Source organism: Entelurus aequoreus, linkage group LG07 (genome assembly GCF_033978785.1).
Source record: "Entelurus aequoreus isolate RoL-2023_Sb linkage group LG07, RoL_Eaeq_v1.1, whole genome shotgun sequence".
Classification (NCBI taxonomy): domain Eukaryota; kingdom Metazoa; phylum Chordata; class Actinopteri; order Syngnathiformes; family Syngnathidae; genus Entelurus; species Entelurus aequoreus.
Window position 1 is genome coordinate 40143174 of NC_084737.1, and position 22628 is coordinate 40165801.

Genomic DNA, 22628 nt, shown 5'->3' on the forward strand with positions numbered 1-22628 from the left:
GCAGGCACCAGGTAGCCCGTAAGGACCTGGGGCCGTACTTATCAAGCTTCTTAGAGTGCCATTTTACACTTAAGTCCTGAGAATTTGCGAAATTTAGTCCTACTCTCAAACTTAAGAATAAAAGCTTTTTATCAACGTTCTTAAGTCTAAGAATCACTCCTACTCTCCACGATATTTAAGAGACCTTCAGAGGTGTCTTAAGTGGTTAGGAGTTGCCAGCAGGGGATGGCACTGAGGCGAGAGAGACGTGCGCGAACGTTCAGGGAACGGAACAATTTTTTTTTTTTATGACGAGCAGCTGATCAAACGGTATCGTTTAGACAGAGCGGATATTATTTTTGTCACAGATTTAATACTTTTCGATTCCTTGTTGATTTCTGCATGTGTCTGCAATGGGCTAGTATATATAGAGCCACCCACACCAGTTTCAAATTAGTTGCCTAATTAATGAATAGGAAAGAAAATGTTATGACAGTAGCGTATGTGTGTGGCCGTGAGGTGAGTGACGTCAGTGAGTGTGTGGGCGATAGAAGAGAGGGAGCGGTAGCGTGAGTGCCGGCGGGGACTAGTTTGTTTTGTATTATTTTGTAGTTTATTGTCAAAATATACACTCCCATTGTCCACTTAAATATTTCCAAGATATTTCTTTATTCTTAGACAACGGATTCCATTCCGTGATTGGTCATTTCTATGGACACAGAAATGACGTCACCTAAAATTCCGTTTACGGCACATAGTAATGTCGTAATTCAGCTCTGAGTGTGACACTTAAGATTCAGTCCTATACTTCGCTGAAAGTGTGAGTAAGACGCTTGATAACTAACTTTTAAGTGCAGCTTTCAGCGAAGAATTTATTTACTCTTAAGTCAACTCTTAGCAGACTTCTTAGGAGTAATTCTAAGAAGCTTGATAAGTACGGCCCCAGATGAGTAGCCCGCTGGCCTGTTCTAAAAATAGCTCAAATAGCAGCACTTACCAGTGAGCTGCCTCTATTTTTTTAAATTGTATTTATTTACTAGCAAGCTGGTCTCGCTTTGCCTGATATTTTTAATTCTAAGAGAGACAAAACTCAAATAGAATTTGAAAATCCAATAAAATATTTTAAAGACTTGGTCTTCACTTGTTTAAATAAATTCATAAATTTTTTTACTTTGCTTCTTATAACTTTCAGAAAGACAATTTTAGAGAAAAAATACAACCTTAAAAATGATTTTAGGATTTTTAAACACATATACCTTTTTACCTTTTAAATTCCTTCCTCTTCTTTCCTGACAAATTAAATCAATGTTCAAGTACATTTTTTTTTAATTGTAAAGAATAATAAATACATTTTAATTTATTCTTCATTTTAGCTTCTGTTTTTTCGACTAAGAATATTTGTGAAATATTTCTTCAAACTTATGATTAAAATTCAAAACAATTATTCTGGCAAATCTAGTAAATCAGTAGAATCAAATTTAAATCTTATTTCAAAGTCTTTTGAATTTCTTTTAAAAATTTTGTTCTGGAAAATCTAGAAGAAATAATGATTTGTCTTTGTTAGACATATAGCTTGGTCCAATTTGTTATATATTCTAACAAAGTGCAGATTGGATTATAACCTATTTAAAACATCTCATCAAAATTCTAAAATGAATCTTAATCAGGAAAAATTACTAATGATGTTCCATAAATTATTTTTTTAATTTTTTCAAAAAGATTCGAATTAGCTAGTTTTTGTCTTATTTTTTCCGGTTGAATTTTAAATTTTAAAGAGTCGAAATTGAAGATAAACTATGTTTCAAAATTTAATTGTAATTTTTTCGTGTTTTCTCCTCTTTTAAACCGTTCAATTAAGTGTAAATATCATTAATTATTAATAACATAGAGTTAAAGGTAAATTGAGCAAATTGGCTATTTCTGGCAATTTATTTAAGTGTGTATCAAACTGGTAGCCCTTCGCATTAATCAGTACCCAAAAAGTAGCTCTTGGTTTCAAAAAGGTTGGTGACCCCTGATATAGTGTATTGCAAAACTATTTTTGTGAGATAAAAACAACCTTTATTTATGATTTTAAAGCAAGTTATACATAAAAAAAATCTAATAATCAAATGCACATGCATTTCGATTAATCACAGGTTATTACCCGCATGCATAATGTAAATACATTTTGAAGATGCGGCCCTTTAAAAGCAGCCATTACTGCAATGTGGCCCTCAATGAAAATGAGTTTGACACCCCTGTGCTAAAGAGTTCAATCTTTGTCTCATCCGACAAGAAAAGTTGGTTTGTCATGGTCTGAGAGTCTTTCAGGTGCATTTTGTTAGACTTTTACGAAGAAATGGCTTCCATCTGGCCACTTTACCTACAGGCCTGATTGGTGCATTGCTGCAGAGATGGTTGTCCTTCTGGAAGGTACTCCGCTCTCCACAGAAGAATGCTGTAGCTATGACAGAGTGACCATCGGGTTCTTGCTGTCATGATCCGTGGACCAGATCATGTTTTGTTTAGTCATGTTCTGTTTAGTTTTGGACTCCCCTAGTTCCTGTTTTGTGCACCCCTGGGTTTGTTTAGGTTATCATGGCTACTGATTGGTTTCACCTGCCTCTGGTTACTGTTCGGCACGCTCACCTGCTGCCGGGCACTAATCAGAGCTATTTATTCACGTTGTGCGCCACACTCGGTCTGGCTTCGTTGTTTGCTGTATGCAACAGTCACGTAGGTTTATTTCTTGTTTCCTGGTTGAAGATTCCTGCGATAAGTTTTTGTCTTAGCTTCCGCGATCGGCACGCACCCCTTTTGTTTGTTACCTGTATTTTGTATTTCATCGAATGATTTATGGACAATAAATCATATCCTCTACCTGCACGCTTCGTCCCGAGTTCCGTCTGCATCCCGGGAGAACAACCCACGCAGTAAGATGCGACCCCCACGTGACACTTGGTCACCTCCCTGACCAGACTAAGATGAATGCAGCAATGTACGGAGTCATCCTGGATGAAAACCAACGTTTCCCATCCAATCTGATGAAGCTTGAGAGGTGATGCAAAGAGGAATGGGCAAAACTGCCCAAGGTTAGGTGTGCCAAGCTTCTGGCATCGTATTTAAAAAGACTTGAGGCTGTAATTGTTGCCAAAGGTGCATCAAAAAAGTATTGAGCAAAAGCTGTGAATACTTATGTACTAAACAAGTGCTTTTTTGATTTTATTTTTATTAAATTTGCAAAACGTTTTTAAAAAGAACTTCTCACATTGTCATTATGGGGTATTGTCTGTAGAATTTGGAAAACATGGATCTATTTTTGAATAAGGCTGTAACATAACAAAATGTGGAAAAAGTAAAGCGCTGTGAATACTCTCCTGATGCACTGCACATTAAGGTGCATCACACAAGTCAACATGTCCAGACAAAGGAGGAGAAAGCAAAGTGTATTTACTGTATTCTTACCTCTGCTCTGAGTCTCAGCCATTTAAACAGATGTAAGGTAATGAAAATGTGATAATGACAGAAAATCCAATAAGGATGTGTGTATTTAAAAATATACCTTCATAGAATAGATAAGGTCAGATTTTGACTGACATAACACTGATAGAAATCAACATTTTTGTGGTTGCAGTTTTAATGTGTAGAATAGTATACTTTCTAATACTGTATGTTTACTCACTATTGGTAAACATCATCTTGTACTGGATTACAGGAGATTGTGCACTGATGTCCCAAATGTCCGATGAGCGAATGTAAGAACATTGGCAATTTGTGGTGTTTGACAACAAAGGTTGTTGACAATACAAACAACCCAATAAATTATGCAGGTGCACCAAATAGTCCAATTAGGTAGTCTATGAATTATGTAATTTTCATTCTTATAGTCAAACCTGTGTGGAAGGCCACCGTTGGAGTCGGAACCGTCAGGTATGAAAATCAACACACAGGTCTGGCTGTAAGAATAAAAATGACATAGATGTTTTGATGAGTGAGTGAACATATACTGTGTTTTAGGCATATGCGACCACCTAGTTACTATCTCTTACTCACCTGCTAAGGATGACATTTGCAACAGTTTTCTCACTTAAGAAGATTACCGTAATCTGCCGTGCCAGTAGAAACAACTGGATCTTGGGACTCAACTACTTATTTGACATTTCAAAATAACTTGTTAAATGTTTGTTGTATTTGAAAAAAATGACCTGAACTTTGTGTTTTTGCAGGTCATTGCAATGACATCACATTAGGGTATACATGCACAATTTCATGAAATCCAATTTAAGGTTTGTAAAAATGTTTACCACCATGTTAGAAATGCTTTATACTGTCAAGAGTTGCATTCATTGAATACTATATTCATTATTGTGGTTGTACTGCAATTGAGCTAATATTTTTCAATCAAATGCGAAGTAGATTAAATATCTCAAAAATTAGAAATGACTGACAGTGTCATTGAAAACTGACTATTTTGTAAAACGATTGTACAATTGCATCTAATGAAGTGTGCAGTAGTAAGTTGAGTGGTTATTATACTGTATCATCTGTCAGAATGAGTGACAAACCTTCAGAAAAGCAGGTAATCATTTGCGTGGAGTTATAAAATATACAAGATGAGGTAATTCATACAAAGGTTGACTGCGTTGACACGTATTTACATGCCAAAACCATACATATACTAGACAAAAATATAAACGCAACACTTTTGTTTTTGCTCCATTTTTCATGAGTTGAACTGAAATATCTAAAACTTTGACTACATACACAAAAAACCTATTCCTCTCAAATATTGTTCACAAATCTGTCTAAATCTGTGTTAGTGAGCACTTCTACTTTACCAAGATAATCCATCCTACCTCACAGGTGTGGCATATCAAGATGCTGATTAAACAGCCTGATTATTGCACAGATGTGCCATGGGCTGCCCACGATTAAAGGCCACTGAAATGTGCAGTTTTGCTTTATTGGGTGTGGGGGGGTGGGTGGTCAGATAAGCAGTCAGTATCTGGTGGGACCACCATTTGCCTCATGCAGTGCAACACATCTCCTTCGCATAGAGTTGATCAGGTTGTTGATTGCGGCCTGTGGAATGTTGGTCCACTCTTCTTCAATGGCTGGGTGAACCCGAATGGTCTCGGGTGAATGGTACAACAATGGGCCTCAGGATCTCGTTGCCGTATCTCTGTGCATTCAAAATGCCATCAATAAAATGCACTTGTTTGTTTTCCATAACATACGCCTGCTCATACCATAACCCCACCCCTACCATGGGCTACTCAATTCACAACGTTGACATCAGCAAACCGCTCTCCCACACGACGCCTCACATGCTGTCTGCCACCTGCCCTGAACAGTGAAAACTGGGATTCGTCCGTGAAGAGAACACCTCTTCAAAGTGCCAGATGCCATCGATTGTGAGCATTTGCCCACTCAAGTCGGTTACGACGACAAACTGCAGTCAGGTCGAACCCCTAATGAAGACGAGCATGCAGATGAGCTTCCCAGAGACGGTTTCTCGCAGTTTGTGCAGAAATTCTTTGGTTATGCAAACCAATTGTTGCAGCAGTGGTCCGGGTAAATGGTCTCAGACAAATCATGGAGGTGCACCTGCTGGATGTGGATGTCCCGGGCTGGTGTGGTTACATGTGGTCTGCGATTGTCAGACCGGTTGGATGTACTGCCAAATTTTCTGAAACGCCTTTGGAGACAGCTTATGGTAGAGAAATTAACATTCAATTCACGGGCAACAGCTTTGGTGGACATTCCCGCATTCAGCACGCCAACTGTAGGATCCCTCAAAACTTGCAACATATGTGGCATTGTGCTGTGTGATAAAACTGTACATTTAATCATGGCCTTTTATTGTGGGCAGCATAAGGTACACCTGATAATCATGCTGGTTAATTAGCATCTCGATATGCCACACCTGCAAGTTGAGATGAATTATTTTGGCAAAGAAGAAATGCTCACTAACACAGATTCAGACAGATTTGTGAACAATATATAAGAGTAATATGTCTTTTGTGTTTATCGTATACGTTTTAGATCTTTGAGTTCAACTCGTGAAAAATGGGAGCAAAAACAAAAGTGTTGTGTTTATATTTTTGTTCAGTGTACATACATACACATGTTATCTCGCCCTCACAGTCATGGTGGGTTATATTACATCCAGCTGAATGGAGGACCAGAAGCAAGAGTACTACATAAAACATCAAGGACAAATATTAAAGACAACAACAAAAATAAAGGACACAAATAGGAAACTAATGATGATGCAGTCTACTACTACATCAAAAATAATTGTTTTTAGGATCAAAACAATAGCACCATTAAATCCGAAAACAAACATGTCAGCCATTCATTTCAACAGCAGAAGTATCTATGCTAACTACTACAACATGAAGCTTTTCTTTTAACAACTAAACAAACCTTTCCAAGCGATCGCTATCTCAGAAACATGGATTGATGCTAAAAATGTAATCCATAGTAATCTGGAAAAATACGAACTGAATTAGATCAACAGAAACATCAAGAGAGGAGGAGTAGTGGCATACATGATGAAGGATCTCAACTACCAAGTGGTGAAAAACATGTCATTTAGTTTTGATAATATTTTGCAATGTATAACAATTGAAATCTGTCACAAAAGAGCAAAAATATATTGGTCAGCTGTACATAAAAACACCTGTTAAGTTTTGAAATGTTAGTTAAGGCACATGTGTCAAACTCAAGGCCCGAGGGACAAATCTGGCCCACAAAAAACCTCAAAATGTGTGTCAATAAGGCATTTCACCATTTTTTTTATTTTGACCGAAAAAATATATATATCACATGAAAGTGCAGTTCTTCTAAACTTCATATTATGTGATGTAAAAAGCTATTCCAAGCATTTTTCTGTCTTTGAAACCCTTTTTGAAATTAATTCTACAATGGTTGAACTTTAATATCCGCTTTTCACCTTGACTTTTGATTGTAAAGGTATTTTTTTCATCAGTTTGTTGGCATACAGTATGATAGTAATCAAATAAAAGGGGCACTTTGATGATAATATCATCTGGTGATTATACATATGGTTTCACAGTTACAAGTGGCCCATTGAAGGCAGCCGTATTTGTGACGTAGTTACCGATGAAAATGAGTTTGACATACTTGGTTCAAGGCAATCTTTACTGAAATACTTAAAAAAAAAGTAATTTTCTTATGTAGGGACTTCAACATTGACCTTTTGAATCCCAATAAGCAAAATACCATAGATACAATGTATAGTATGAGTTTTTGACCTAAAATTACAAGATTTGCAGGATAATATATAAGAATATACTGATATAAATCACAATTTAAACAACTATTTATTAATGAGATCTTTATTGATTATTTTTAACTTAACTTAATTGTTTTAAAATTGAGCTGAGGAATTGAAAAAATGTGTTAGAAATTAGTATTAAAACGGGTAGGACTACATAAGCTTTGCTTCTTTTTATTCCGTTTCGGACATGTTGTGATGAAAAACTGTAAATATGTGATTTACCACATTATAACTGTATGCACGGTCGAAATAAATTAGAACCATTATCATGTATTTCTACCACCCTTGCCCAAGAATATAGTGAATACATTCCAACTTGTCATTTAAACTGATCTTGGTATAGGAGCTGTGAAGTTCAGCGCTGGAACAGACGGTACTGGCTCTTCCTCAGCTTCTGCAAGGCACTGAACGTTCATCATTTGCCAGCCAAGCCTTAGTTCTATCAGATGGAAGAAAGTGTTAATCACCTTCGGGAAATAAACTTAGCTTTTTATCTAGAACAGCCAAAAACTTCATCTGCCAACATCAACTTCTCAACTCAACTATTTATGTCTGTGGTTGTCTAGACATCCAAAAACTAATTTTTCCCAACTGCCGCCCCCCAAAACAGACTTCCATGAGGACCGGCTGCAAAAGTATTGGTTTTCACCAGTTATACCACATTCAACGTGAATCAACATATAGCTGAATAGTTTCCCCGTCTTAGGCAACCTATCCCACACTGTAATACACCTGGTGATATTCCATCCATCCATTTTCTACCGCTTGTCCCTTTCGGGACAAGGAGCCTGTCTTCAGCAGTAAAAACAGCCATTCTAGAAGTTGGATGGTGAATGCTTAAACCATTTATGGTGATTTCAGTGGACTAAACCCAATGCACCATCCATCCATTTTCTACCGCTTGTCCCTTTTGGGGTCACGGGGGGGGGGCTGGAGCCTATCTCAACTGCATTCAGGGTACACCCTGGACAAGTCTCCACCTCATCACAGGGCCAACCCAGATAGACAGACAACATTCACACTCACATTCACACACTAGGGCCAATTTAGTGTTGCCAATCAACCTATCCCCAGGTGCATGTCTTTGGAGGTGGGAGGAAGCCGGAGTACCCGGAGGGAACCTCCGCAGTCACGGGGAGAACATGCAAACTCCACACAGAAAGATCCCGAGCCCGGGATTTAACTCAGGACTAATGTACCAATAATCTTAAATGGACAAATAATGAGAATTGTATCTTGGGGCAGACAAAACACTGCATTCCTACTCACACTACAAATTGTTGCGCCCCCTGGTGCCTCTATAAAGTAAATCATCCCACAAAGAAAAAGATGAGCAGAAATCCTCTCAGATTGGGACAAAACACAAGCTGAGACCCATCACTTACATAACACAGTGTTATGTGTTTGGCCGAGACTTGTGGTCTTTCCTCTTAAATTCATGTGCTCACCTACACCCGACATGCACCAACCCCCCGTCGCCTTTTTTTGTTTCAATTTTGCTGCTCTCTTGATGCTCTTCTAACAGTGCTGTTGTTTTTCGGCCTCACTCTGCCCTAAAGCAGGGCCCCAGCCTGCATCCAGCTTAACTGGAGTGAGCATGAATGCTGACTCACATGTTTATTAACACACATGGCTGCACACTCTTCCACAAATAAACAACGCCTATGGTTGTACAACATAAAGATGAAACACGCAGTTGCATGTGATGCAACTGACGCCCTGGAGCCTGAATTTTACATTCCATGTAGTATAATAATTCAGTAAAATGATGCCACATTTTACATTATGTATGTCCACACAGTATATTGTTATTGTGACAAACACCAAAGCACTGGCAAGACTGTCATGCCTGCTGTAAAGAGACTAGCTGGCCTACAGCGGGCTTCACCGTTTTCTACATATCCTACAATGCATTGCCTGTGGCCATATCGGTAGGCTTTGTTTGTAAACACACTCATTGTTGCTGATCATTCATCCAGTGATACTCATAATGCCGACGATGTGTGTGATTGTCAACTGCCACAATCGAAGTGGGAGAGATAAATCGTTTCTGGACAGAGGGAAGCAGCTGAACAGAAGAGTGAATAGCAAATCAACCAAATCAGATGTGACGTGCAATGAACAACTATGTGTTTGTTTGGAATATTTCATTTCAGGTAATTAATTTTTTTTTTATTTAACCATTATTTAATAAGGAAAAAAATCCCATTGAGATTAAAAACCTCTTTTTCAAGGGAGTCGTGGCCAAGAGGCAGCAAAGTTACACATTACAATTACATTCACATTACACATTAAAATGACAGGATAGACATCAAGTAAAACAGTTACAGATAACTGAGGCTGCTTCTAATTATCTCAGTTTAGATTTAAAAAGCATTTAAGGACCAAAATTCAGTTAGCTTCCAGTCTCTTTGTAACATGTTCCAAGCACAAGGAGCTGCATAGACAAACACTTTTTTCCCCAGCTCAGTGCGAGCAAAAGGGACAGAGAGCAACAGCTGATCGTTGGATCTCAGAGCATAAGAGTCCGTACATCTGTGTGTAATCAATGTACAAATGTAATCGGGCAATAGTCCTAGAAGAGTCTTGTAAATAAAAGTGTATCAATGACACTGTCTCCTAGTGGACCGAGAAGGCCATCCCACCCGAGAGTACAAGTCACAGTGGTGTGTCATGGCTCTACAGTTTGTGATGAACCTCAAAGAAACATGGTAAACAGAGTCGACCCTCTGAAGACAGGAACGAGTAGCATTCATATAAAAAAAGATCACAAGTAATCTAGCACAGATAAAAATGTGGCAGAGATCACACCAAAAGAAAAACATCTCTTAATGAAGAAAAAAAACAATTTAAGTTTTGGTTTTTTCACCAGTTTATCAATAAAATGTTTAAAAGTGAGAGAGTCATCAGTTACAATACCAAAGTAATTATATTCATGCACCACTTCTGACATTCCCTTCAAGAGTGTATGTTCTGACAGTCCAATGAGAAACAGTCTGCCTTTTAAAATAGTGTCGTCTACTGTGTCAAACGCTTTGGAGATAATAATAATAAAAAGTGAGGCACAGTACTGTTTTTATCAAGCACTACAATGATGTAATTAACTACCTTCATTTAGGCAGTGACAGTGCTGTGCTGTTTCCTGAATCTTGATTGATATTTAGAAATACATTTTATTTGAATAGATTAACTCTTTCAACTGATCAAAAACAAGAGATTCCAGAATTTTTGACAAGACACATACATTTGATATTGGCCTATAATTAGAAAGAACTGCTGGATCACCTCCCTTTAATAAAGGGAGGACAAAAGCAGATTTCCAAACTGATGGACTGTCTTTGTTTTTAATTGAAAGTGTCTCTGTTGTAAAATCAGCTGCCTGCTTTAACAAATAAGGCTCAATCAAGTCAGGTCCAGGACGCTTTCTGTGGTCTAATGTTTTTAGGGCTTTATGCACTTCAAGACTAGTAAAAGGAGCAACATTAAAAGAATCTTCAGAAAACATGGGAGATTCTGTACAAGGAGTCCCCATAATTGTCCCTTTTGAGTCAAATAGAGAACCAGAGCATACAAAATGCTGGTTAAAACAATTCAAGACTTCAGTTTCATCATAAACTGGCACTGATTCTTTAAGTACAAATGTAGGAAAAGTTGCTGTGTTTTACTACAATTTTGTAAGCAGAAACAAATTTAAAAAAGGATAGCTCCACTTTGCGTTAACTTGATGTGCTTGGTCGAAAAACTTTGGTAGTACTGTAGTTGTATTGTATCCGGACTGTGGCCTCCACATAAAACTAAAGTGATACAACATGAGAACAACATTCTCCCAACCCTGCCTTACAGTCACTGTGTGTTGACATGACCTAAGATTAGTTATCCGTGATTATCGTTCTAGGTTGTCAAACTTGGGTCAGATCATTTCTGCAGTGTATGACTCTCGCCTTGACAAAACAATGTCTACCAATTTTATACGGATAAACACAAATGTCACAAACCCATTTACACAGAAAACGGTCATAGTTTTCTCAAATATTATAATTTTCAAAGTCCTTCAAGGTGTAAAATGGGCTTGGTTGAAAAACTGAGTAGTTCACTAAGTGCGGGTATGAAACATTGGGGAAGATGTTGTGATCTCTACTCCACTCAGAGTTGTCGATCGGGTAAGGATCCTCACATTCAATTACAGCTGTTTTCTCCTTATAACGAAAAGGGACTTACCTAATGACTCACAGTATTTGTCCATCGTATCAAAGCCGATACAAATTTTTTTTCCACTGAATAGTTCAGAAATTTCACGCGTAGTGCTATCGTAAACAATGACTCTTGGTGAACAAAGCCTACCGATATTGTGAGTTACTTTACCTAAATCCGAATCCGTCTATAAACAAGTGGACACTTTGCAGCCACTAAATTAAATCGAAACAAAGACACTGACAAAACACGACGTACGCATTAGTGACATCGTTATGTTAGATAAGAACATGAAACCCAAGATGGCATAGATACTGACAGACCACATCCCCCCCAGTAAACTCTGCAACTTGCTCCTAATTTGCTCTAACAATAGACTGAACAAAGCCAATGACCCATATTTGACATTAAAAACATGCAAAGAAATACAGTAGAGCATATTTAAGTGCATACTGCCACCAAGAGGCCACTGCTGACTGCAGTGGAGTTATCTGGCTTTACACTTGGATTTTGAAATTTCAGTAGCTGTGTGTGATCATGTGGCGATACAGCAGCGTAAAAGCTATTTCATGTATATCTAAAAAAAAAAAGTTACCGCAGTGCGGAATTTCTAAATTCATGGAAAATTAGACACAGAAGGGTTTACATAGAAACTAATTTGTTTTCAAAATATCATGACAGGTTAACTAATACCATAAATGTACATTGTAGAAAAGTATGTTATACTACCTGCTCAACTGTCCCTTATTTAGTTTCTGTTTGACAACAGTTGCATTTTTTACAGTCTTATTATTTGGTTTCTTGCATGTTACCATGATTTCACCGTCTGACTCATTCTTTGGCCTCTTCAAATTAGGTCTTTCTTTCAGCTTTTGGAATTTCTTGAGATCCGCACAGAACAAAACCTAAACAATGGAAAGACTTATAATATTGTGGACAAGCAGCACGCAGACAGATGTTCAACAATGGACACACTTACAGATTGTGCCCAACCAGCATAAGGACCCCACAGCTTCCGGAAGAAATCCCCTGTTGTAAAAGTAAAAGTAAATATTATCTTTAACGTGTATGACCTGTGTAGACACTTTCAACATTTGAGTGATAAAATGCATAGACAAAAACCTATGTCTTTGTGAAGTTTTTCTGTGATGCTTTTTGGTTCATTGACAGCAATGTATTTGTAATCACGCTTGGCAATCTGCCACACATGTGTATCAATTGGCACTGCATCAGCCTTATCAAGGGACATCAGACATACACAATCTGCCACCTGCAGAATGACACGAAGCACAAGTTATTTTTTTAGAATATCACTACAGAGCAACTTGTCATTTTGCTGCTTTACCTTAGTGCCCACTCCGGGAAGGGTACGCAAGGAATCACGGGCCTCCACATATGGCACACTACGTAGACCTTCAAGCCATTCGGGACCATGGTTGTCCAAAATCTGCTTTGCACTTTGTTGCAGGAACCGAGCTCTGTATCCAAAACCAAGCTCCCTGAGACATGCTTCGACACTGCCATCTGCAATTTACACAATTATGTTATTGCTATGTTTACATAGGGAAAATACAGTACAAAGTAACACTTTAAAATTTGAGGCAACTGCACCAAAAGTAAGCTCTTTTAGTATTTCCTGTATGATAGATGAACACCAATAACAACTTGTACTGCACCTGCTAATGCAGACAGAGAAGGGAAGTTGTAGTAGGAGGTTTGATCCAGTTGACAGAGTAGGTTACCCCTGGCCTGACAGAGCCTCTCCACCATGCCTTGGATACGAGAGATGTGGTTGTTGGAGGTGCAAATGAAGGAAAATAGGCATTCAGTCGGGTCCTGGCGGAGCATCCGCACACCTGTAGAAAAAAAGTGTAAAGATTCTCTTTAATTTTGGACAGTTGGATTCACACGATTGCAGGCAAGCACGCACTGACCGGTGAAGATGTCTGCGATTTGCTTGAAGTGGGGGTCTGCTGCTGCCCATTTCCTATACAGATCGTTCAGATTCACATTCAGCTGGAAGTAATCTCTCAGCATTACCTCTTCCTCTGTATCATTCTGTATGGTTACAGCCACTGACTCCTCCTCTTCTTTCTTAACAACTCCTCTAAATCTAATCTGTGACTTGTTTTCCTCATTTGGTCCAACTCCTGTATCCATGTGCCTGTCATTTCTTTGGTAAACATGGTACCACAAATGATCTTCTGTTTGGGTTAGAATCCACACTCGTCCTCCTATCACCCCAGTCCAGTGGTCTTCTGATGTCTCTCTCCAACTGTGGGAATATATGGGTGCAATATTCTTAATAACGGTAATGTATTCTGGTGTTGTGAGTTTGCATGTAGACTGCCAGATATGTGTGCTTTACAGTACACAACACTTGCAACAGAGGTGTGGATTTCTGTCAATTATGTTATTCTCAAGCCATCACCAAACTAAATAATGTACTAAAAACAAGCCCTGTGCAATCAATTTAAGACTTTAGTTTTTTTAAATACAGAAATGGCCTGTATTCACTGCATATTTTTGGCACTATTTGCTTGCATGAATGTGTGTAGTGTGGATGTTAAGTATAAATGAAAATACTATTTTTTTAAGTATTTATTTATTTTATATATTAGTTATTTTGGGTTTCACCTTTAAATTACATTTCAATGTATTTATTTTAAGACTGTCAAATGATATATATTTTAAATCAGATTAGTCACATTTTGGAATTTGAATTAAGGATAATTGATCATAGGTTATATCATAGGTTGCATAATACAAACATTTGCAGAAGAAAAAAGAGCCTAATATTACAAAAGCAATAGTATTGTCAGAATGTCATCCAGGAACGTTTTGAAACGTTTTACTTGAAGGAATTACATTTATTAGCGCAAAACTTGGCAACAGATGTATCTAAAGTTCTTTCAGGCTGTATTTAAGAGTGAAATTTGCCATTGAGCACACCAGTCGGTCTTTCCTCACTTATTTCTTTACAAACGTATGCATTGATCTGTTCACTGACCGTATAACGGTTAAGGCAAACTAGTTTGTACGGTCAAAATAAAGTACATGATTAATCTAAGTGTGTACATGATTAATGCCATTTTTTGTGATTAATCACATTTTGACAGCCCTCATTATTTACAATGACAATAAAGGAACATATGTATGCATCTACAACAGTGCAATAACCACTACAGAAACACTGTCTGGCAAGGCTAATTTATTGCGACCAAAACCAAAGTTTTTTTGCAAAAAGTATGTACGGTACCGCATAATTTCTCCATTGTGAGATCAATAAAAGTCTAGCCTATTTTACAAGCTTACCGGAAGGATTGCCCACAAGCAAGAGTTAAATCTAGACGCAACTCTGACTTTTTACAGGCTATAGATCTCCACGTTTTTACTCCCGATGACAGAACTGCATGCCGAGACATAACTTAAGGTAATTATTGACATGCATGTATCTCCAGTGTGACTTCTAATACCATCCTATTTTACAACCACTGAACCGGAACTTATGCTACCAACCCGGACGTTATCACCGTGCCTTCTTCTTCTTCTTTTTCTTCTTCTTAAAGATAATGATTATTTATGTATTTAATAATTTGTTTACTTACTTATGGTATACTTATTTATTTATTCACTGTTCTGTTACAAACAGAAAACGAAGAAATTGGATAAAACTGATATGATATGAAAAGGGGTATGATTAAATAAGCTCTGCTTCTTCCTACTCCTTTTCGGACGTGCTGTATTGAAACAACTGCAAATGTGGGATGCATTACATTGTAATTGTATTGTATGCATGTTCGAAATAAACTGAAACTGAACGGAACTGAACTGAACATGTGTTTGTTTATTTGATCAAAAACGGCCACACAACTAACAAAAATATTCGGGTACTGAATTTGTAGATATTGAAATAATAATAATAAATAGATAATAATAAATAAGAAATACATTTAATACATTATTAAATAGTCAACCTGATCCAATATTTCGAGGCTCTGTTGGACAATTGACAGGTGTCAACCCAAACGTTGTGACTTTATTTATTATTTACTTATTACTAATTATACAAGAATGTGATGATGTAATTATATAATGTGTTTCGGTCCTAAAAATTAAAAAGTCGAAAATGACAAACTGATGCAATATTTTTCCGATCTTGTCAACACAATCGTTGTGATTGGCTAGACTCCTTTTAGTAGGCGGGTCTTCATCTACACTATTAGATGATTGGATGATGCGATCAGATTCCCCTCAGTTCCAATTGGCTCATATTTTTACTCCTACTTTCCCCATGAAGTGAACAGGAAGTCCGCCTCTCCTTGGCAGCGGCGGTCGTGTGTGGCGGCGGTGGCGTGCGTGTGTTCACCCGAACCTGTTAAAACATTGGAAAAATGGCCGATACGACGACTCTCTTCGCTTCCATTGGGCTCAGTGAGCAGAAGGTCAAAGAAACGCTGAAAAACGAAGCGCTCAGTTCTGCCCTGAAGAACGCAATTACTCAGGTTTGACTCCACGTCTTACTGGTGATATCCCAACAGGGGCAGCTGTGACAGCCACACATTCTAATCATTCCACGTGTCGAAAAAAAGTTTTGTATTCAACCTTTACTCTTTGAGAGACATATCACTACTTTGCTCGATTGCCTTACAACTGTAGATAGTGAATTGGGGTCGCTGTACTTTCATTTTCACTATGACCACTTCAGGGTCAACATAATTAAATGACTGGACTGCTGAAACTTACAACATTTGTCAATAATAGTAACACCTAAATGAGTTATTCATTATTTCGGTTCTGCTTTAACCTATTTCCCAAGGCTACCAGTGTTAGTGGAGCAACAGGAGTGGACAAAGCTGTGGGGACATTGTTGTACAGCTTGGCTTCTCGACTCAAAGACCCAAAACGTCTTGGTTTCCTCGCAGAAATTATAGCTCAGCGCAAAATATGCACCGAGCAACAACTTGCAGGTAATTCTTTACATTTTGGACATGCTGCAACGCCCCTCCCGTAGGAATGAGTCACCCAAACCTGGTATTTTATGAGTAGTTATATAGCATTCTCTTAATAATTAATTAATAATCAGTCAGATTGATCAGTCCACATTAACTTATTGCATGCAATATATAGAAAGTTTTGCTATGTGCACAATTTAATCAGTTAAAGGCCTACTGAAATGAGATTTTCTTATTTAAACGGGGATAGCAGATCCATTCTATGTGTCATACTTGATCATTTCGCGATATTGCCATATTTTTGCTGAAAGGATTTAGTAGAGAACATCGACGATAAAGTTCGCAACTTTTGGTCGCTGATAAAAAAAGCCCTGCCTGTACCGGAAGTAGCGTGACGTCACAGGTTGAAGAGCTCCTCACATCTGCTCATTGTTTACACCAGTAGCGAGAGCGTTTCGGACCGAGAAAGCGACGATTTCCCCATTAATTTGAGCGAGGATGAAAGGTTTGTGGATGAGGAAAGTGACAGTGAAGGATTAGAGTGCAGTGCAGGACGCCAGGACGTATCTTTTTTCGCTCTGACCGTAACTTAGGTAAAAGGGCTCATTGGATTCCACACTTTCTCCTTTTTCTATTGTGGATCCCAGATTTGTATTTTAAACCACCTCGGATACTATATCCTCTTGAAAATGAGAGTCGAGAACGCGAAATAGACATTCACAGTGACTTTTATCCCCACGACAATACATCGGTGAAGCACTTTAGCTTCGGAGCTAACGTTAGGGCATCGTGCTTAACTGCTGATAGAAACAGAAGAAACATGCCCCTGACTGGAAGGATAGACAGAAGATCAACAATACTACTATTACTTCTACTATCAGGAGACACCGAACCAAACCCTGGACCTGTAACCACACGGTTAATGCTGTCCAGCCTGGCGAAGCCTAGCAATGCTGTTGCTAACGACGCCATTGAAGCTAACTTAGCTATGGGACCTCGACAGAGCTATGCTAAAAACATTAGCTCTCCACCTACGCCAGCCCTCATCTGCTCATCGCCACCCGTGCTCATCTGCGTTCCAGCGATCAACGGCGCGACGAAGGACTTCACCCGATCATCGGTGCAGTCGGCGGCTAGCGTCGGATAGCGCGTCTGCTATCCAACTCAAAGTCCTCCTGATTGTGTTGCTGTAGCCAGCCACTAATATACCGATCCCACCTACATCTTTCTTCTTTGCTGTCTCCATTGTTCATTAAACAAATTGCAAAAGATTCACCAACACAGATGTCTAGAATACTGTGGAATTTTGCGATGAAAACAGAGCTGTTTGTATTGGGACACAATTGTGTCCCAATACTTCCGCTCAATCCGTGACGTCACGCGCAAACATCATCATACCGAGACGTTTTCAGCCGGATATTTCCAGAGAAATTTAAAATTGCACTTTATAAGTTAACCCGGCCGCATTGGCATGTGTTGCAATGTTAAGATTTCATCATTGATATATAAACTATCAGACTGCGTGGTCGGCAGTAGTGGGTTTCAGTAGGCCTTTAAGTCTTAAACCACATGCTTCACATTTCACTGTATTCATTCTTAAACAAAATTCCTAAATCCACAGCTGCTTTGGAATTTGTGAAGAGTCACCCCCAGGATCCCCTCAACCAGAGGGAGTTTGATGAGGCCTGTGGAGTGGGTGTGGTTATAACGCCAGAGCAGATTGAAGATGCAGTAAGTACACGTCTACTTTACAAGGTTTAAGGCATGCAATGTGTAGTGACAGCACATTGCTGTGCAGGTGGAGTCTGTGATCTTGAAGCACAAAGAGCAGCTTCTAAAGGAGAGATACCACTTCAACATGGGTCTGCTAATGGGTAGGATCACTCAAATAACTGGGAAGACATTTCTGAAAATAGTGAGGCGGGTCAGTGTATGTTTTGGTCATTGGATTTTGGTTTCATACATGGGAATTGAAAAACAACCGCTTCAATTGTTTTAAATTGTAAAACAGAGTGTTCTTGTTGGTCAGTATCAAAGAGCAATAACTTCGCAAAAAAATTGTTTTATTTTAATTTTAAAATGTAAACCAGTTTTAAGCAGAAACAAAAAAAGACACCAGAACCAAAGGTTGCTATCTAAAGACAAGGCAGCGGACTGGCATGTAGGAAAATACTGTGGTGGTGTATTTTGCGTTTATATTTATTAACTAGGTATGTCCTGATCAACATTTTTGGCCTCCGATAGCATCACATCGGGATCAATAACCCGTACTTTGTATTGAAGCTTTAGCTGTTAGCTTTGTGTGTGTGTGCGCGCGCCATTCCTCTTGTACTCCAGTGATAATGTTACCTGGAAGAAATCTAGATTATTTTCCGCCATGGTGGTGAAGATTAGTATTTTAGAAGTGTCTTCACACTGCGGATTCATTGCAACAGAGTACACACTTTAGCAGGGCCGGCTCCACACCATTTGACGGCCCGGGCGGGAGTCCCCCCACCCCCACCTGTTGAGAAAGTTCACCCCCCCATCCGCAGAGAAATGTCTATAGGCAGCATTACACATTTGGTAAAGACAAAAAGAAATTGCAATCCGAAAAAAGATATAAACCATTTAAATAATTTCCCAGAGAATAAAATAATAATTTAACACCTACAAATGTAGTGCAAATGGCATTGGGGGGGGGGGATCGTGGGAATATGAGCCACGCTGTCTTAATGTTCTGTCCATTCACTAAATGTCTTTGGAAGTAGTGGTGATAGAAACTTTTTCCATCATCTATCTTAGGGAATGCGAAGTCTGAGTTTACCTCATTAGGTCCTGGGCTAAGTCATTCAGTTCTTAGTGTGTCAGTCAAATGGTGTGGCCAGTCAGCAGGATCAATTTGATAGATTCACAGGCATATGTTGAAGATGAGGATGTTTCTTCAGGATGTTGGATTGTTACATTGGGTCTGCTGCTACTGTTTCATTATCCTGTGAGGAAATGAAAAGTTAAAAAGTTAAAGTACCAAAGATTGTCACACACACACACACTAGGTGTGGTGTAGTGATGGGTTGATGAGGCGTCATGAAGCGTTTCGACACATTGGAAAACTGTATTGATACTGTGTCGATACTGTGTCACTAAATACTGACATCTGCTGGACATTAAAAATCCCTACAGGCAACCTATGGACCGACTCAACTGACACTGATTTTATTACCTAGTATATACAATAATATAAACCAAGTCATTGTATTTCATTTAGGATTATTTCATATCTTCATTTAAATAAAAAATATATTTATCTTTTTTAGATACAGTCAATAAATAATGTGAACATGTATCATAACATGGAAATCGAAGAGAACGTGTTGTGAATGAGGTTGCTTGTGGACTGGGAATTTTTTAAATCTTTTTTTACACATTTTTATTTAAAAAACCCAGTTTTTCCAACGTATAAAATTTTAGACGATTTCTCTTCTTAGTTATTATCCTGGGTGTCTCTGGAACTTCATTTTCATGCCTGGCCCTATAATGCCTCAGCATTGAGGAGGTGGATTTGTTAATGTACGACAATTCTGTTGTACAAATGCGACATTTAACCTGCAGAAAATATGAATGGTAAATTAAGAATAATTTTGAAGAGATTTTGAATTCTAATAGATCAAGTGGAAACTTTGAGAGAACAGGATGAAACGACGAGGAAATGAACACAAATACCTTTTTTTCCGATATATGATCAAAATATTCCCACACGGCGGAAATATTTCTTTTTGCCTGAGGCTGCTCCATGATCTCCGACGACGATAAATTACAAATGACCAACGACAGAAGTGCGGCGATTCTGTTGGCAGCAGCATCTCGTTGACATATGCGCTTCCTTATAAACACAGTTTGGCGCGCAGGCGTCAGTTCGACACAGTTCGTGTATCGGTCACGTGACCGAAACAGCTCATGATCGGTCACGTGACTTTCTAAAAGTGGTACGCGCACCAACACAGGGTTTTGCTCTATGAGCTCGACACATACGCCGATGCATCGGTGTTGCCGGACCCATCACTAGTGTGGTGAAATTTGTCCTCTGCATTTGACCCATCCCCTTGTTCACCCCCTGGGAGGTGAGGGGAGAAGTGACACTCACACAGAGCAACTAGGAAATATATCTGCTGCTGTATTAATAATGATCATTTTAGTTCAATTACTACCCTCAACATTTTCAATTTTGACTCTGTTTTGAATGTTCACTATGTCCTGTTAATATACTGAGTATATCAACGTATATATGCAAAATATATATAATAATTTTGAGTATAATATAATGATAGAGTGTAACCCATAATATATGTACAGTATAACCTCTTACTTCCTATTCCAGTAATAGTTATAGTAAATATACTTTTATTGCTTAAAAGGCCACATCACCGCACTACTTTAGTAAGGGCATGCGATCTAATAGCCATTGTTAATATCCATTATTTTCTCTTGCAGCATGATGTTATTAGTGAAAAAAAACAACCAAAAAACGTGGTTTCATTGATAGAGCGGCTGTGCTAGCAACTCGAGGGTTCCAGGTTTGATCCCCGTTCCCGCCATCGTAGTCACTGCTGCTGTATCTTTTGGGCAAGACACTTTACCCACCTGCTCCCAGTGCTACCCACACTGGTTTAAAATGTAACCTTAAAGATGTAGATAATGGGTTTCTCTATGTAAAGCGCTTTGAGTCTCTCGAGAAAAGTGTTATATAAATATAATCCACTTCACTTTAAACACTTTTGTATGCAGCAAAAGTAAGACAACTGTTTTAGATGAATAGGCCAAATGTCTTGAGATGAAACGATTGCGGAAAAAATTAGTCTGATACTGATTTAGATATTGAACATATATGTTGTATACTTTTTAATTGAAAAATGATTGTTACTACAGTCTGTTACAAATAAGAAACACAGATCCGATCTACATGTTGTGTGTTTCTCAGCAGCAAACGTCTTGCTGCTGCTTGCTGTCTGAAGAGATGCTGTGGCGTAAAACCCAAAATGGCACACGTCATCTCTGCATGCATTGTAACTCTAAAGTACTTTTTTCTAATATGATACAATTATCACAATAATATTAAATTCATTGATAAATAACACATATATAATGGGAAGAAAATATGCTGCAAAACTGAAAAAACATACATGTTTCTTCACGGCGAGGCTCAGGTGAACACAGTGTCTGTCATGGCTGTAAATACTTTCTGAATGCATCTATATGCAAATAGCATTCATTCTTTTATTGAAATAATAGCTTAAATTGCAGGCTTATATAGCTTAAATTGCAGCCGTATAAGCCAATAGCCGAGCTTATATACAGTTTAAGTTTGGTTTACCAACTTTTTCCCCTGCGTGATTTTCTGCTTTACTGCAAAATTACCTTCTGTTTACTTCAGGGGTTCACCCAAGTGAGCTTATAGTTAGCATATGCAAACTACTCTCGCTGGTACCCGAATAAGAATAACAGCAACAACAACCTGTTGCTGTTAGCCCATATAAGAAAAGTCAAGATGCCAACGGTAAAAATGAATTAGCTAACTGCCGAGTGCAGCCGGGATAGACTAGCAGCTGGGACAAGTGGTAGAAGATGGATACATACATACCTCTAACTTTGAGTCTGTATTTCCTCATCCTCCTTCCTTCGCTTTATAGGCCGCAGCGGATAACGTTGATGTCCATCTTTTCATCGTAAAAGATTACCATCCGTCCATCTTCTACCGCTTGTCCCTTTCGGGGTCGCGGGGGGTGCTGGAGCCTATCTCAGCTGTATTCAGGCGGTAGGCAGGATACACCCTGGACAAGTCACCACCTCATCGCGGGGCCAACACAGACAGACAGACAGACAACATTCACCATCACATTCATACACTGAGGCCAATTTAGTGTTGCCAATCAACCTATCCCCAATCAGACAAAATAGGTCCTTCTTCGACTTTGACGCAGCGTGACGTCGCCCTCCACCAACAGTAGCAGCATTAGATCAGTCAGGTTAATGGCACAGGTAGCAGCACATCACGTCATAGGTTTGATTATTTTTTTAAAGAAAATGTTCCAATTAAGCGCATTATACAAACATTTTATTTACCTTTTTTTTTAAAAATGTTTCCTGCAATTTGGCGCCCCCTCCAAAGAATGGTGCCTCAGGCCCTGCACTTAAGCCATGTAAACACCCAGCCACAGCAGCGGTAAAGATCGGCTAGG

At 38.7% G+C, this 22628-nt stretch overlaps 2 protein-coding genes across 3 annotated transcripts in view; one reads left to right on the forward strand and one right to left on the reverse strand.

Annotated features, from left to right (window-relative positions):
* Positions 1–6540: 6540 nt before the first annotated feature.
* On the reverse strand, positions 6541–14968 carry LOC133653855 (N-glycosylase/DNA lyase-like). Of its 2 annotated transcripts, XM_062053616.1 has the most exons (8): positions 14774–14968; positions 13393–13733; positions 13135–13314; positions 12804–12982; positions 12581–12728; positions 12438–12487; positions 12271–12363; positions 6541–7706 (listed from the first exon to the last, which is right to left on the reverse strand). In XM_062053616.1, exons 1-8 carry the CDS (start codon positions 14881–14883, stop codon positions 7701–7703), a joined length of 1107 nt encoding a protein of 368 aa, XP_061909600.1. In that variant the 5' UTR covers positions 14884–14968; the 3' UTR covers positions 6541–7700. The 2 variants fall into 2 exon arrangements, with proteins under 2 accessions (XP_061909600.1, XP_061909599.1); XM_062053615.1 differs by lacking the exon at positions 6541–7706 and having other exon boundaries at positions 7715–12363.
* Positions 14969–15731: 763 nt separating this feature from the next.
* The window catches only part of LOC133653857 (glutamine--tRNA ligase-like), a 29579-nt gene continuing 22682 nt past the window's right edge, over positions 15732–22628 (forward strand). The window contains exons 1-4 of the mRNA XM_062053617.1: positions 15732–15963; positions 16278–16428; positions 18035–18144; positions 18212–18287. Of these exons, the coding sequence (XP_061909601.1) occupies positions 15853–15963; positions 16278–16428; positions 18035–18144; positions 18212–18287 (448 nt within the window). The 5' untranslated portion in view covers positions 15732–15852. The remainder of the gene's footprint in view (positions 15964–16277; positions 16429–18034; positions 18145–18211; positions 18288–22628) is intronic.

Bases quoted from the DNA above. Each gene is read 5' to 3' on its own strand.
- LOC133653855 (XM_062053615.1), bottom strand. From the start codon at position 14,883: ATGTCTCGGCATGCAGTTCTGTCATCGGGAGTAAAAACGTGGAGATCT. The intron at 13,315-13,392 runs GTCAGTGCGTGC...TTTTTTCTACAG, and splicing joins AATCGCAGACATCTTCACCG to GTGTGCGGATGCTCCGCCAG. The intron at 12,364-12,437 runs GTAAGTGTGTCC...TCCATTGTTTAG, and splicing joins ATGCTGGTTGGGCACAATCT to GTTTTGTTCTGTGCGGATCT.